Raw genomic sequence first — 13,395 nt, 5'->3', positions numbered from 1 at the left:
ATCATCCTGATTCACCACGTTTGGACATTTCAGAACTGGACAAATATTCGATAAATTAATATCTAAAAATTTTTAATGAACAAATAAATTTTAAATCCAATTAACGATGAAGGATAAAACATCTAGTAGATAAATAATTATCTACAATCATCAAATCGTCGTAGTGTTACGACGATTTATAAAATCAAGAAATATATAAATATTTTACCATTTATTGAACCTGTATTGTGATTTTAAAACCTATATTTACCACGACATATATGCATACGTATGCCAGATGTTATTCGTAGAAATTCGAAAAAAGTACAAAAATTTTCTTAACTTAAGAAAATTTACATACCACTACTTAATTTATTTAAAAAACAATTTGTAATAAATTAGAACTAGAATTTAAAAATAAAAAATTTTATGTTAAAAAGTAATATTATAATATATTTTAAAAATTTAGCTCTGGAATTTTTAATTAACAAAAAGAATAAAAATCTGACAGAAATATTATGGTACAAAATCATATCAATGACCTAGCAATGATGAGTATACACAGAAAGCTTATTTTTGACAACCATGAAGATTTTATTAATAAATTTATTAAAAAAATCCGAGATTATGTTTTACCTAATTTTCGTTGAATTTCTTTATTTTTTAGTTATTAATATTTTTATGTCTTTTTTTGTATTAAAAAGGTTTCATTAAAAATATTTCTAAAAAAATCAATTCACTATACCTATTTCTACCTATAATTTATATTTCTCCCATCCTCTCTCTCTTATCTTGCCCCCTCTAGCCCATTGGCTGGCGACGCCCTTGTTAACTGAAGTAAACCTCTAAGCCAGGATCATTAGTAACTTACCTGAAGAACAAAATTTGAGACGAAATAAATCTTCTAATCTCATATAGAAGACCGCTGTATGTCGGCCCCTTGTGATACGTCAATATATTCGTACATTCATTAAAAATACTAACAAATCCGTCAAATTTTCGTAATTTACTACTCAATTCAAAATTAATATTTTAAATTAATATTTATGACATACAAACTAATCTAAAAAGATAAAATTAATAACTTGTTGCAAAATTATTTATTATGAAGTGAAGATTTCATTTCATGCGATTAAAAATAAAATTTAATTAATTTATAGAAATCTCTACAGTGTCTTATAATAAGGCAAATGATTTATCAAAACCAACCAAAACCGGATGTTTATTTTGTAAATTAAATATGTTCAAGAATAAGTATTTATAAAATTAATTCTTATAGATCGCTTACTTGACCCGCCTCTATAACAGGCTTGTTTGTACAAATATTTGATATTTAAACCACTTAATGCATATATGGATAAAAAATGTGTATTCTTTAGCAAACATTTGAAATGTAAATCAACACAAATTCCAGCGTCACACGTATGTACGTTATTCAGGTACGAAGTTTCTATGTTTGGGTAACTTAACCCATGTTTGAATTAAAATTTCGGACTTTTTGGCAAATATTTGGACAAATACGAATATTTTCGGCCTTTTGTCGATAAATTGGTTCACATCAAAAGACGCGAATAATAATTTATCTAGCTTTTTTCAAATAATTAGTTTCTGTTTTGAAATGATGCGCAGTTATATCAATTATTTTTAAACCAATTTGTATCTTCTTTTTGCAGTTATCTAAATTAGAATATAACATGGGTACTAGGATGGCCCAAAATAAACGATTTTTTTTTGTCTCTTATGAAAATATATTAGTATATCATGTTTTAAGAGCCCCCTCAAAATATCAGCTAAAAAAAATTTTTTTAGATCGTTCAATATTTTTAAAAATTTCCAAAATCGTCATAAATTGTTTTTTTTTAATTTTTTTTCTCATTATTTTATCATTTTCTGGGTTGAAAAAAATCTCGATTCTGAAAATTTCAAATCGATATTTTAATTTATAAAGGTCACTCATAATTATCTTAATTTTAAAATTAGTGTACCTAAAATGTTTTCGAGCGACCTCTAAAAGTAAATATCAACGAACTAATAATTTTTTTATTGAATAATTCACGACACTTAAAAAATTTCTCAAGGCAAAATTTACTACCGCACTGTATCAAATATTTATAATTTCTTAATTTTTTAAAATTTAAGTGTCTCGTGATTTATTTATATTCTTCTGTTCATCAAATTCAATAAAAAAAATTATTAGTTCGTTGATATTTCTGGAGCTTGGTAGAAAAAGGGCCAATGTCCATTGCAGTGGACATTGGTCGTTTGTCAAACGTTTTAAAAGTATTTCAAGGACCAAAGTCCATACATTGGCCCTTTTTCTATTAAACTAAGATGGACTTAGGCCAATTTAAAATTTAAATAATTAAGGCTTATAATACTTGTTGACATTTGGCCTTTTTGTGTTGCAAATATGTAACATGTTAAATGTAATTTTTGGACATTGGCCCTTTTTCTAACAAGCTCCAGATTTATTTTTAGAGGTCGCTCGAAAACATAGGTACACTACTTTGAAAATTAAAATAATTATGATCCACCTTTAGAAATTAAAATATCGATTTGAAATTTTCAGCATCGAGATTTTTTTTCAACCTAGAAAATGATAATGAGAACAAAATCTAAAAAAAAAATTAAATTTTTGACGATTTTGGAAATTTTTAAAAATCTTGAGACCTCTAAAAAAATTTTTTTGAGCTGATTTTTTGAGGGCTTTTAAAACATGAGAAATTAACATATTTTCACAAGACACGAAAAAAAAAATCGTTTTTTTTTGGGCCACCTTAATAATTATTTTATATAAAATACTCCATTTTCTATGGTCAATTATTTTTTGTTTGTTCTAACAGGTGTGTACGTACCAACCTAAACCTTACTTACCTTTATGTTGTTCTAGTCTTCAACACAAACCCAGGCCCGGTCTGGCCAGGTCGGGAAGTCGGCAAAACCCGACTTATTTTGGAAGATAGGCCCCCAAACGACTAACGAGACACCAAAAGTATAAGAAAATCTTTTGTAAATTCTTGAGATATAGCCACCGTAAATTGAAAAAAAAAGAAGAATGTAAAATTAAAATTGAATCTTTTGTAGAAATGAGATTTTCCCAAGTCAAAAAAAATAACACAAATTTTATTATTTTGACCTATACCCCTATAAACAATGTACAGAAATAAATTCTTCCAAGCCGTTTAAACTAATAACTCCTTTATCTATAAGCCGTGGGCCTGGAGGAAAAACGAGAGAATTCGAAATTTAATATAGCTTTCTTTAAGCCAAAAAAATTCCGTGTGTAGTGCCTATAAGACTACAGATCCCGAGAAGAGAACAGAAAAAATGATGATTATAATAATCATAATTTAAAGAAAATTGCGGTTCGAAATCTGAAAGACATTGATAAAGAATTGTCGAAAGATGATAAATCTCTAATAACAGCAAGCTTTGATTTGCAGAAGGTGTTAGTAACGCCCAAGTCAGAAGTCAGCGATTTTTATTATAAAAGAAAAATCGCAACATACAACTTTACAATTTATGATTTTGGCAGCAATCAAGGCTATTGCTATGTATGACATGAGCAAATATCGAAGAGAGGACCGGATGAAATTTGAAGTTGTTTATGGATCTTTTTAAAATGTGTTAAAGAAAATGGCATACGAAAGGTTATTCTTTATTTCGACAATTGCGGTGGTCAAAACCGTAATCGTTTTGTTTTTGCGATGTTTGCTTATGCATCAATGACTTTGGATTTAGAAATAACACACCGTTTTCTTGAAATTGGCCACACGCAGAATGCAAATGACAGCATGCATGCTGTGATTAAAGTTGCAAAAAAACGTCACTCTGCTATATACACTCCTGATCAGTGGATTAGTCTAATAAAAATGGCCAAAGTTACTGCCCCACAGTACAAAGTAAAAGAAATGTCTCAAGAAGATTTTGTAACTTTTAAACTAATGGTAAAGAAACAAAACTGGAAAAAAGATATTACTGGAGAGGCTGTAAAAATCAGTAAAATCAGAGAAATCCAGTGCGATCCAAAGTCTCCCAATAAAGTTTTTTTTTTCTATAATTTTGGAGAAAATCATAAAGAACTAGACTTACAAACAAAAAACACACGCAAACGTGAAGAATATCAATTTCCAAAATTGTATCAAGGTTTGCTGCCAATTGATGGTAAAAAATTAAACGGTCTTTTAGGTCTGTATTTTGCTAAAGAAGGATTTAGCTCTTATAATAAAAAAAATAACGAACATTATTATTTTCTCAACTATTCAAATGCAATTATCTCAGTATAACCAAATTTGAGATACGACAGTTTTCCTTGGGAGAGTCGATATGCACCCTAATAACAGAAAAAACCAAATAGGCCCCGATTTCGATCTTTCCCGACGGCTCCTGGAAGAGCCAGACCGGGCCTGCACAAACCAACACGTCATCAACAGCAAACCAAGTGCTAAGAGAATTAAAAACACAGTAACAAAAATAATTCGTTTATTTCTAAACAGCAGACAAACAAAAACAACGCTCAACATTGCCATAACCAAAATATAAATCTAATAAATCTAATTTATCTAAAGGATCTAAAGCCATAATGTTTTTGAAATTATAATAAAAATAAAAATACCAGTACACCAATAAATGCTATAGTTGAAAATACTTCTCTTACTTAATTTAGATTAGATAAAAATGCCTTAAAAGGTCAAACTAAAACAAAGAAATAAACACCAATAAACAGGAATTACACAATTAAAACAGATAATGCAAGTAAACATTGTATAAAATACTTAAAAGCCATATTAAATAAAGATGTGCAACTAATGCTACGTTTAAAATCATGGCAATGAAGATTTTGTAATCTACAATAATTTTTTTTAACAATTCTGATTTTTAGTTCAACATTTTAAAGCCTGCTAGATAGTCATGCCTCAACTACGGCCGTGGCCTCTGCCCTTTCCTCTACTAGTTCCTTGCCGGTTGTCGCCAACATTTCCTTGGCGAAATCGTCAAGGAGTAAGCCTTGAGCGATCTGCCATTTTCCATTCTGGATGGACACTGGGAAGGAGAATACTACATCTTTCGGTGCACCGTAAGAGCCGTCGCTGATTACGCCCATAGAAACGAATTTGCCTGGGGCAGTTCCACTGAACCAATCCTTCATGTGGTCGCAAGCGGCTTTGGCGGCGGACATGGCAGATGACATCTTTCTGGCCCCAATCACAGCAGCACCTGGATTGGTGAAAAACTTAATCAAAGCACAACGCGGGAGGGCACATTTTTCAAAATATTACAATAAAAAAAAGCTGTAGACGGAAAATGTGAATATGAAGAACTCAATTCTAAGTCCACGTCATCATTTGAAGAGGTTATTCCTTGGAACATTTTGGACAAAAAATCCTAAGTGTTTAAGTTTAAAAATGTAGCACATTTATTTAAATATCTCTGGAAGATGTTTAACACAAATTGATGAAACTTGTGCAAATAATACAGGGTGCTGTCAAAGTTGAGTCATTTATTTTAACAGTTGGTAGAACTCATTAAAAAAAGTCGATTTATCAAAAATCGTTTATATAAAAGTTGTCAAATAAAGCAATTATTAACAATTATTTAAAAAAATTGAAATTTAAAAATTATATAATACAAACCTGATTTACTGTAATTTTCGACCACTCCGTTGTAAAAACATACATTGTTTGATACTGGGTATGTCTTCTTTTTGTAGTTGGGCAGTTTTGAGTACGCTTTTCGATGTGACAGTACTAAATAATTCGTACAGTAGTGCGTGATATTATTTTTGAATTGTGGGTATTTTGTGCAATAAAAATGACACATGTTTATGAAAACAATGAACCAGTGGACAAAATATTAACTTACGGGAAGTGTCAACAAAATGCAGCCGTAGCATGTCGCTTGTACCCGGAAAGGTGTGTAAATTTAGTTATAAGACTCTGCAACACACGGTATTTAAAGAAACAACGAGGTCACACTGGAAGACTTCCTCCACGTGAAATTGTAGAGATCGAGAAATTGTCCATGTTAGTAAACAAATCTTCCAGCGGTGTGGTCGAAAATGACAATAAATCAGGTTTGTATATAAAATTTTTAAATTTAAATTTTTTTAAATTATTGTTAATAGCTTTATTTGACCACATTTATATAAATGATTTTTGTTAAATCGACTTTTTTTATGAGTTCTACCACCTGTTAAAATAAATTACTCAACTTTGAGAACACCCTGTATAATTAATTAAAATAAAAAAATCAAGTATCGGCACATAAATGTGTCAGCTAATGGTGGATATTCTGGAAATCCTATTCCTAATTAAATTTTTAAGAAACATTAGGGTTTTGTGATCTATAATGACATGAGAAACAACCTCTTGGAGTTATGACACTGACTTAGCAACAGCTTGTGTAAGAATTGGTGGATGATTGTCAGCAGAAATACTTTTTTAACAGTTCTTAAAAAAAACTCAATATGCAATGTAATCTGTACAAATTATTTTTTTTTAAGAAAAATTATGATTTGTTCTTTCACTCATAAATTAATTTGCTCTGGCATACAAATTAATAAATCATATAGCAGAACAGGAAAAAACATATTACATAACAAGTGATATTTTTGAACTTGTAACTAACTTCCTATTCTATTTTTTATTTACATGAAAATTTCTATGCTTGAAAATGAAAAACATATTTTGGTCTGTGACCTCCAAAATCATCTATTTTTACCAGATTTATTTACCATTTTACTAATAATAGCACTGCATCCAACTTACTAAAAACGTTTTTGTGATTTATAATCTAATACTAATATTTATAGTAGTTCTGCAAATTTTTGCTTTAAGAATACATTAAAAAACAATAAAAATTGACACTTTTTTATAAACACCCACTACACCTATTTTAGTTCCCATATCTTTAAATTTTTCAAAATACCAGACTTACCTCTCTTCTGTACAGTCTGTACAAATGTATTTCTAATCCAATCAGAATCCTTGACTACTTCTGAAGCTTTAACCTCTTTTCCATCAACTACTACAACAGCATGTGCTGCATCGGGGAACTGTGTCGAAGAATGATTTCCCCAAATAATAACATTGCTGACCTGACAAAAATTACAAAATGAAAACTAAAATACAAAATATGTACCGCAAAGCAGGAACATAAATTAAAATTCAAAACAATTATATAATACATAGAAATTTCTAACTATAAGATACACCACTTTAAAAAATCTGAACTACATTTTTTTTAATTGTTACAACCAAAATTATATTTTGTCTTTATTAAAAAATATGAAATATAATCCATAAAACGGCAAAATATTATATCGTTATTTTTATTATTTAATTCACGATAAACAATTAAAAATTAAAAAATAACAATTAATTTGGTTTGAAAAAAATCTTAGACAAGAGAACAATATAATGAGTAATTTCAGTTTATATTCATCTACGATGACTGTTATTTCAAGGTTACAGCAATATCGTTCAGTAGTAAAAAAAATAAAGTACTATTTAATTGCTTTGTAATAAAAAGTTGTCTGGTGCAAATAACAAGAAATATAGATTTAAAAACTTTAAGAAGTTTAGGAGCGGAACAATTTCAATCTGAACGATCTACATAATTTAAACAGATTTGAAAATTATTTACTTTACTTTAGCATTAAAACAAATTTTCAACACAGACAGGAAAATACGTACATTAAGAATATCTAGTAAGAATTAGATTGTATTTGTATATTCTAATAAGACCTCCCAGTATCTATCTCTATTCTATTACATCACGAAAATAATAGATTATGTGATAACCTTTTGAGATGATACTAGAATATGCTACACATAAAATATTTTATTCTGTATACCTAGTAAGTCATGTGAAATTATTATTTGTTAGAGCATCTTAAGGATAAGTGTTTGTTCACAAACAAACAAAGAATCTCAGATACAATTATTCTAAATGAAATATAGTATAAATATTTAATAAGAATAGATTTTTACATATTAATAAATCATTATTAATTAATTAAACTGTTACTACTTACTTGTGCAACTGGAACGCCAACTTTGGCAGCAATTTGTGCTTGGGCCCTGTTTTGGTCCAATCTGGTCATAGCGGTAAAGTTTTCCTTAGGAATAGAGGGTGCATATCTCGAGCACACTAGAGCATTAGTATTTGCCGGATTTCCTACAACTAGGACTTTGACGTCTTTCTTAGCATATTTATCTAAAGCTTCCCCTTGAACTTTAAAAATCTTAACGTTTGCAGAAAGGAGGTCTTTTCTCTCCATTCCTTCCCTTCTTGGCATCGATCCCACCAAGAAAGCGGAAGAAACATCTTTGAAAGCGACCGCAGGATCTGCAGTAGGCACCACAGCTTGTAGCAAGGGAAGTGCACAATCAGCCAATTCCATAACAACACCTTCCAGAACTCCCATCATCGGAGGGATATCCAGAAGGTGAAGGATCAAAGGTTGGTTGGGTCCAAAGACATCCCCTTTTGCGACCATGTACAAAAGAGAGTAAGCAATCTGGCCAGCAGCCCCAGTAACAACAACTCGAATTGGTTCAGACTGAAAATAAAACATAAAACATAAATATGCTTGATTACTGTTACAACTGTTACAAGAAAAGCTATAGTTTTATACGAAATACCATATATACAAAATTATGTAATAACTTCATTAGAAGACCTAATGTAATAAGGAAGGTACTTACCATTTTGTATTATAACAAAATAATGTTTAAGTATGTGAAATAAGCTCCAACTTTAAAAAACAAGACGACTTAAACACTTAAATGATTATGATTACTAAAGTCAATCAGGACGTCCTTTGACCTAGAACTTACTACAAAAGTCACCAGCCAGCCACGAAGTTGTTTACCCTAATTTAAAAATTGTCGATCAGCAATTGTGCCAATAGTATTTCTATCTTGTGTAAGTAATATTGCACAAAAATATAAAGTAAATAGAGATGTTCTATACAACTGAACTGCGAATTTCGAAAGGGTTTAGTGATAAAAAATGCTATAAAATTGAATAATTAAGTAAAAATCATTATGGGTGTGCCGGGTGTAACAGTCATTTGATTTGACTATTGACGTAACGTGATTTGACAGTCGTTGACAATTCTGTCACTTTGATTAGTGTTGCCAACTATATGAAATAGAAATTATTCGTTCTTTGTATTTTCTTATTTTTCATACTGTCCTTATATTTGGAGTATGGATGGAGTAAAAATATTTTTATTCAAATCATTTGCAAAAAATCTTAACACAAAATCAGCCTAAACATAAAATATGTGAAATAGGATATGTCGAGTAAGTGTTATAAAAACAAACGGAAGACATATTGTTAACTTGGGAAATTAGTGAAAACATTTTATTGCTCTTACTATAATAGAAAGTTAAATGTATTCAAAATTACGGTTATATAACTGAAGCCTCTATTTTTTTAATTCACAAAATTTGTTAAAGTTAGAAGTTGACAAGATAGTATGTACAATTTTGAAACATTTTTTAAAATGAGAGCGTACGAATATGTTTAACAAAATTAAGAATCAGTTTTTTATGCATTAAAATGCAATTATTTCATGAATTTAGTATTTTTGAATGTTATGAAAATATTTCATCGTCTGAATTTTCTGTTCCACTAAGTAATTAAAAAGCTGCATATATTTAAAAATTTTCACTTTGTAAAACCAACATGATTCAAGACATTTTATTAGTACTTTAAACCACATTAAATAATATTAAAACAATAGTTTGATTTTTTATAAAATTTGATAAAATATAAAAATAAAATATTATGTCTTCTCCTCTTTCTCCTTATTGTACTTTTCGAGTTCTCTCAAGAATTGTGCCTTCGGTTTCATGACATTGGGCCTATCTCCTCTACATTTCGGACAGTACCATTTACCTTTTGGCTTTGTGGTCAAAGTTACACAAGAGAAATGGAACCACTCTATTGGACACAAGTCATTGTCGCACATGATCATTTCTCCATAAGAAATTTGATCACACAGACAATATGTAGGCTCGTCAGGGTCAATGGCTGGTTCCTCTTCTCTTGGAGGAGATTCCTCCTTCTGGGCTTGAGCCGCCTGGCGTGATTTGCGTTTCTTCTTCTTGCCTAGAACAAAAATTGAAACTTATATTTTACTTTTTCAACAGCTATTACGTAAAATTGAGGTGCTTAACTATAAATAAAAAACAGCCTACCTGTTGTCGATTTCTTTTGTACAGAACCACTTGAAGTACTACTTGGCACTTGACTCCTCAGGACATGTTCAGCGGGGGCTGCATCATTGTGATTGTTTTCCAGTCCGGAAAAAGCATCATTTCTTGTTCTTCGCTGCCGTTTTGACGGTCTCTCATTATTAGACAAAGAAGTATTGTTGTTTGTTTGTGTACTGTTAGCTGGAGGCTGTTGTTCCTTATTTTCAGCCTGAGTCAGCTCTTCTTTACCAAAATCTATAGAAGCATAATTAAAATTTTAGCTACAGCATGCACATAGTCAAAAAACCAGTGAGTAAATCGACTATTCTTGAACTTACCTAAATTTTTAAAATCGTCTTCCAGCAGCCGACTTTTGGCTTCAATTCTGTCTAGAATATCTTGAAGTACACTCAGTTTTTCGTCACCTAATTCCTGAGCAGCAATTAATGCTTGCTGCATTCTGCTAAAGCTTCTCGCCTTTCTTGTAGGGTTATCATTTCCGATGCTCTTATATTTTTCAGTTTGTAAGGCAACTTCTCTTACTCGAGCTATAAAAAAATAACTTCATTAACATTGCTACACATTATAAAAAAATTTACAATTATAGCGATAAAGCCTAGTAATATTTAATTATTTGTCATTATTTATACTTTTAAGAAATGCTTAGGAGTAAGTTATTTAAAAAAAGAGCTTATTCAAGAATTCGATGGTAAAATGTATTTTCTAACAATCATTTACCTAAATAGTAGACATCCAGTTCTCGCATTCTGGATATAAGCCTCTGTAACTCATCTGGGAAATTTTCCACAAAGTCCAAATAATTTTCCACATAAGTAGCTGAATAAACAGCCTCAACTGAGACCTGGTTCAGCATGTTTTAAGAGAAATTTGAAAATTTTAAGCCACTTTTCAAAAAAATGTATCACATATTTCAAACATACGCTGCCATCTTTGGCATACATCTCTATTTGCAGAAGTACCACCAGTAAAATAAAAAAATTAAATTACCTTATTTAGGATGGCGGGATATTTAAATGAGGCAATACTATTATTTTTATAAGTATCAAAATTTACTATTAAAGAATTTATTATTGTTATTATCCTTCCATATTAAAAACAAATTAAAACCATGCATTTATTTTAATAATAATTTGCGACGTAAATACAAAAAACATTGAAACCGCAAGAATGTATTGTTAGTTGCCTGGCACAAGGGGCAGAAGGAGAAATTAATGCATTGATCTACGACTCGTACATACCAACATTTTATTACCTATAATAGCCCTGTTTTATTTTTATCTGAGATGTAGTAATCTCGCATGTTTTGTGAATCTCGCTTAGTTCAATAATCAGCACTCAGAATAATTGAGATTAGTTGAGATCTCAGGTAAATAAAATTACTTTGCACTCAACCTTTTAAACATAGAGTGCAAATATCTTCATCCTTTCAAATAAAAAAAAAATTGCATTCAGTTCTTGACTTGCCGGAGAAAAATAATGCTTAAATCCAATATATTGATATATACTTACCGTCTGTTTGTGATTTAAAAAATAGATAGATGTATTAAGGGTGCTGCCCCTAAAAAGTATACTTATATAACAGATTGAGGTTTTGTTAAAAGGAGGACTAGGTATAGGCACGAATTAGTATTTTTACACTTTACCCGTTTCACGTGAAAATCGCTTTTATAGAACAGAATAGTGCGTACCTACTAGAAAATCATATATGTAATGATAAAAACGAGGCAGCACTATGCAATTCAACTTTTCAGCTTAAGCTGTGCAGAAAATACAGCTTAGAGAGCTTTATTGCCCTCTGTGACAAGCTACACAAAGGAATTTTCTTTATATCTTAATCCTTATTTATTATATAACATGTGCGCTGCTAGACATAAAATTCTACATTAACTGTAAAAATACAATTGATGAACTAATATCACCCACTGCATACTTATTAAAATATTGTTATATTTTATCGAATAAATAAAACGTAATGTAAAAAATTATGAGGTATTCGATGACGTAGATTTATTTGAATTTTTCTGAAAAGGTTCAGGAATGCAAATATACAGACCTAACCTAACCCATATAGGTCGTTCGTCATTTCGCTACTTTGCCACCGCGCATCCTACCTTCAGAACACAAATGAGTTTGGTTTAATTGTAATTAAGTTCCTAATTAAAAAATGTGTTCGGCGAAAGTCTATTAAGTATATTGATATTTTATATCAACTGATTTTATATATTATACATACATATAAGAAACAAATAAACCTTTTTTGCATATATAGATATATATATTTTTATTTCAACAAGAACAACTTTTGATTTACAATTTACAACAGTTCTCTGGGAAAATCACTTTTAACACCAATATAAAAATATGAAGACAGTAGAGAAACAATACGTTTTTTTAATACCTAAATATTAAAAAATAAAACGTTTGATAAAATGATCGATTATTATGCAGAAATTGGATATCCCGATGTTTCACTTATCTTCACTGTAAATTTCACGAATTGATTGCAATTAATACAGTCATTTAATTACTGTAGACAAACTACACAATCACAAGGTACTTCCTACACTTTCATCTTGAAACTTCATTATAACATGCAAATATCTGTTGGGCTCCTTTTAGAAATTCAGCATCATCAGCTCATTTTAACATATTCTGAAAACCCTAGACAATTCACTACATTTTCGCAAATATTTCGCCAAGAACAAAAATATCTATCAACTTTGTCGAGAGGGAATGAAAGATACAATACATTATTGTACTTTTTGAAAATTAAATTATAAAGAAAAAATTGTTGATAAGATATGCTTGCCTTCTAATCTTTATTGTATTGAAATAGCTAGGTATTTCAGTAGTCTGTCTTTAACATCTTGATAATTCTATGGTATTTTGCATTTTATTTTATTTTTTCATCCAGATTATTAGAAAAGATTAAACATGTAAAACTTCTCGCCTGTTCAGTTTTCCTTCAGCATGTAAAATATGAAACGATTTGTGTGAATAAAGAGAATTTTTACGATATATGTAGGTAGAACGGAAAGAAACATTTATGAAGACCGTCATTTAAATGCACGTAGTACATCGAGATTTCTAGTAGATAGGTACATACCCGAAACTTCAGCGAGCGTGGAGCTGTAAAATATAATAAAGCTAACAAGAAGCAGCATGCCAGTTCTGAGGTTAGATAAAC

General features: G+C 30.1%; 2 protein-coding genes across 2 annotated transcripts; both read right to left on the bottom strand.

Annotated features, from left to right (window-relative positions):
- Positions 1-4,444: 4,444 nt before the first annotated feature.
- Positions 4,445-9,056, bottom strand: LOC108917464 (malate dehydrogenase, cytoplasmic). Its single transcript, XM_018724079.2, has 4 exons — positions 8,688-9,056; positions 8,015-8,542; positions 6,916-7,075; positions 4,445-5,196 (listed from the first exon to the last, which is right to left on the bottom strand). Exons 1-4 carry the CDS (start codon positions 8,688-8,690, stop codon positions 4,889-4,891), a joined length of 999 nt encoding a protein of 332 aa, XP_018579595.1. The 5' UTR covers positions 8,691-9,056; the 3' UTR covers positions 4,445-4,888.
- A 633-nt stretch (positions 9,057-9,689) lies between these two features.
- Positions 9,690-11,147, bottom strand: LOC108917393 (inhibitor of growth protein 1). Its single transcript, XM_018723953.1, has 4 exons — positions 10,926-11,147; positions 10,526-10,735; positions 10,191-10,442; positions 9,690-10,101 (listed from the first exon to the last, which is right to left on the bottom strand). The coding sequence occupies exons 1-4, from the start codon at positions 11,059-11,061 to the stop codon at positions 9,776-9,778; spliced, it is 924 nt and encodes a 307-aa protein (XP_018579469.1). The 5' UTR covers positions 11,062-11,147; the 3' UTR covers positions 9,690-9,775.
- Positions 11,148-13,395: the final 2,248 nt, after the last annotated feature.

Source organism: Anoplophora glabripennis, unplaced genomic scaffold (genome assembly GCF_000390285.2).
Source record: "Anoplophora glabripennis isolate ALB-LARVAE unplaced genomic scaffold, Agla_2.0 scaffold4, whole genome shotgun sequence".
Lineage (NCBI taxonomy): Eukaryota > Metazoa > Arthropoda > Insecta > Coleoptera > Cerambycidae > Anoplophora > Anoplophora glabripennis.
Note: the sequence above shows the minus strand (reverse complement) of the source record. Positions and strands in the feature narration are given on the sequence as shown.